Source organism: Bidens hawaiensis, unplaced genomic scaffold (genome assembly GCF_021521415.1).
Source record: "Bidens hawaiensis isolate Kalapana, Puna unplaced genomic scaffold, B.hawaiensis_p1.1 tig00002414_1, whole genome shotgun sequence".
Classification (NCBI taxonomy): Eukaryota; Viridiplantae; Streptophyta; class Magnoliopsida; order Asterales; family Asteraceae; genus Bidens; species Bidens hawaiensis.
The window spans coordinates 205,210-207,571 of NW_027491131.1; the positions used below are offsets into that span (position 1 = coordinate 205,210).

Here is a 2,362-nt window from a genome sequence, read left to right on the forward strand (position 1 = left end):
AACTCTTGGAATGTTTTATAATCCAGTTTTTATATTTAGACTTTTGGAATGTTTTATAATCTCGTTTTTATATTTAAACTCTTGGAATGTTTTATAATCCCGTTTTGATATTTAAACTCTTGAAATGTTTTTAAACGAATTTATATAGGCTTGCTAGCATAAGGTAGGCCTTGGGATGTTAAATATATATATATATATATATGTATGTATATACATTATTGCTTGGCCTATATTTGGCGATGTTGTAGTCGTTTCGACTACTGATGTTGTGTATGCCTACTTTGCGTTTGCATGCACTGATGTTACGTGTTTGGGTTGTACGTTTGCTCGACCCTGATGTTGAGCCGTGATCGGGTCAAATATATTACTTGGGGAAGACCCGGGGTGAGGAGGCCCGTATCACGTGCTTGGATGTATGAGCCGGGATCGGGTCAAATATATTACTTGGGGAAGACCCGGGGTGAGGAGGCCCGTATCTCATGCTTGGATGTATAAGCTGTGACCGAGTCAAATATATTACTCGGGTTTGACTCGTGGTGGGGAGGCTCGTGTCACATTCTTAGGTCTTACCGCGTCCGGGTCAAATATATTACTCGAGTCTTGACTCGGGGTGAGGAGGCCCGTGTACGTGTGTTCGACGATGATTGTATTACTTGGTGAATTATATATAATTTATTTTATTTATACCTTCCCTATTGTGTATAACTATAGCTTTGAAATAAAGTATGAATTATTGTTTATGAAAACTTGAACTCACTCAGCTCAAGCTGACTTTGTGTGTATGTTAGATCGACTTTCAGGTTGAGGATTAGAGATTTTCGCTTGGACGTGCTAGAGACTACTCGGACGGTTGAAGGCACATCTAGTCGAAGAATTAATAACGCAAACTGTTTCTTTTAAATTATTACCATAAGTATTTAAATTTTGGATTGTGGTCACCTTCCCGGGTTTTGGGAATTTTGATGTTATCTATTCCGCTGTTTACTACTCTGAAACGATTTTAATGAGATGAAGATTTCAAATAAAACGAATGTTTTATTTACAATTGATTTTGGACACCTGTACCCATGTTTTGGGATTTTTGATACTTAAACTTTTCCGTTGTTATTTACTCTGAACTTGTTTTAAATATAAAGAATCGTTTGGTTTTAAATTTTTGTGAATTTGTGGACGTGATTACCAACTGTAGGATTCCCGGAATTCGGGGTCTTACAAGCGATTCAGCCACAAGCTCCACCTTTGTTGTTTAAACAAACTCAAGCTTAGCCGTTCCCAGCAATTCAAGCACCCGCACCCCATGAGGGTCAAGCCGTTCAAGCTACTCAAGATAATCGTGGGCGTGCCTTCATGATGAATGCCCACCAAGCTCAACAAAACAACGATGTGGTGAATGGTACGTTTTTTGTAGACGACCACTTTGCATCTATTTTGTTTGATGCCGGTCCCGATATGGGTTTCGTATCCTTAGAATTTGAATTGTTGCTTGCTAAACCTCGATCTAAACTTAAGAGCTCGGACACTATTGAAGTAGCGAATGGGAAATCCGTGACGATCGATTCCGTTATTCGAAGTTGCAAGATGAACCTTAATGGCCACACGTTCTTAATCGATCTCATTCTGATGCAATTCGGAAGTTTCGACATCATAGTAGGCATGGATTGGTTGTCCTCTCACCGTGCCGAAATCGTTTGCTTCAAGAAGATCATTTGTATTCCGATTGTCGATGGTCAAACCCTTCGTGTTATTGGTGAATATCCTTCTCCCTCAATTCTTAACCTCATAACTTGCTCTCAAGCCCAAACATACTTACGCAAGAAGTATGTAGCATTCGTGGCTCTCGTAGTTGAAAAGAAAGAGCAAAAGATGGAAGATATCCCGGTTGTTCGTGAGTATCCCGAAGTATTTCTCGACGACATTTCTGGTCTTCTTTCCGTTCGAGAAGTTGAATTCCGCATTGATCTCGTGCCTGGTGCAACTCCGATTGCGAAGGCTCCCTACCGTCTCGCACCCTCTGAGATGGAAGAATAGTCTACCCAACTCCAAGAACTTTCGAACAAAGGGTTCATCCGCCCTACTTCGTCTTCATAGGGCACGCCTGTTTTGTTTGTCAAGAAGAAAGACGGTTCCTTTCGTATGTGTATTGACTACCACGAGCTCAACAAGCTTACGATCAAGAATCGTTACCCTTTTCCTCGCATCGACGATCTCTTCGATCAACTTCAAGGCGCCTCTTGCTTCTCCAAGATTGATCTTCGTTCGGGTTATCATCAACTACGCGTGCATGAAGATGATGTACCTAAGACCGCCTTTTGAACTCGATATGGATAGTACGAGTTTAGGGTTATGCCCTTTGGGTTAACCA

At 41.0% G+C, this 2,362-nt stretch overlaps 1 protein-coding gene across 1 annotated transcript; it reads left to right on the plus strand.

The window, feature by feature from the left end:
- Positions 1–1,350: 1,350 nt before the first annotated feature.
- Positions 1,351–2,028, plus strand: LOC143619123 (uncharacterized). The gene is made up of 2 exons (XM_077091133.1): positions 1,351–1,747; positions 1,844–2,028. Exons 1-2 carry the CDS (start codon positions 1,351–1,353, stop codon positions 2,026–2,028), a joined length of 582 nt encoding a protein of 193 aa, XP_076947248.1.
- The last annotated feature ends 334 nt before the right edge of the window (positions 2,029–2,362 follow it).

Bases quoted from the DNA above. Each gene is read 5' to 3' on its own strand.
- LOC143619123 (XM_077091133.1), top strand. From the start codon at position 1,351: ATGAATGCCCACCAAGCTCAACAAAACAACGATGTGGTGAATGGTACG. The intron at 1,748-1,843 runs GTGAATATCCTT...TGGCTCTCGTAG, and splicing joins TCAAACCCTTCGTGTTATTG to TTGAAAAGAAAGAGCAAAAG.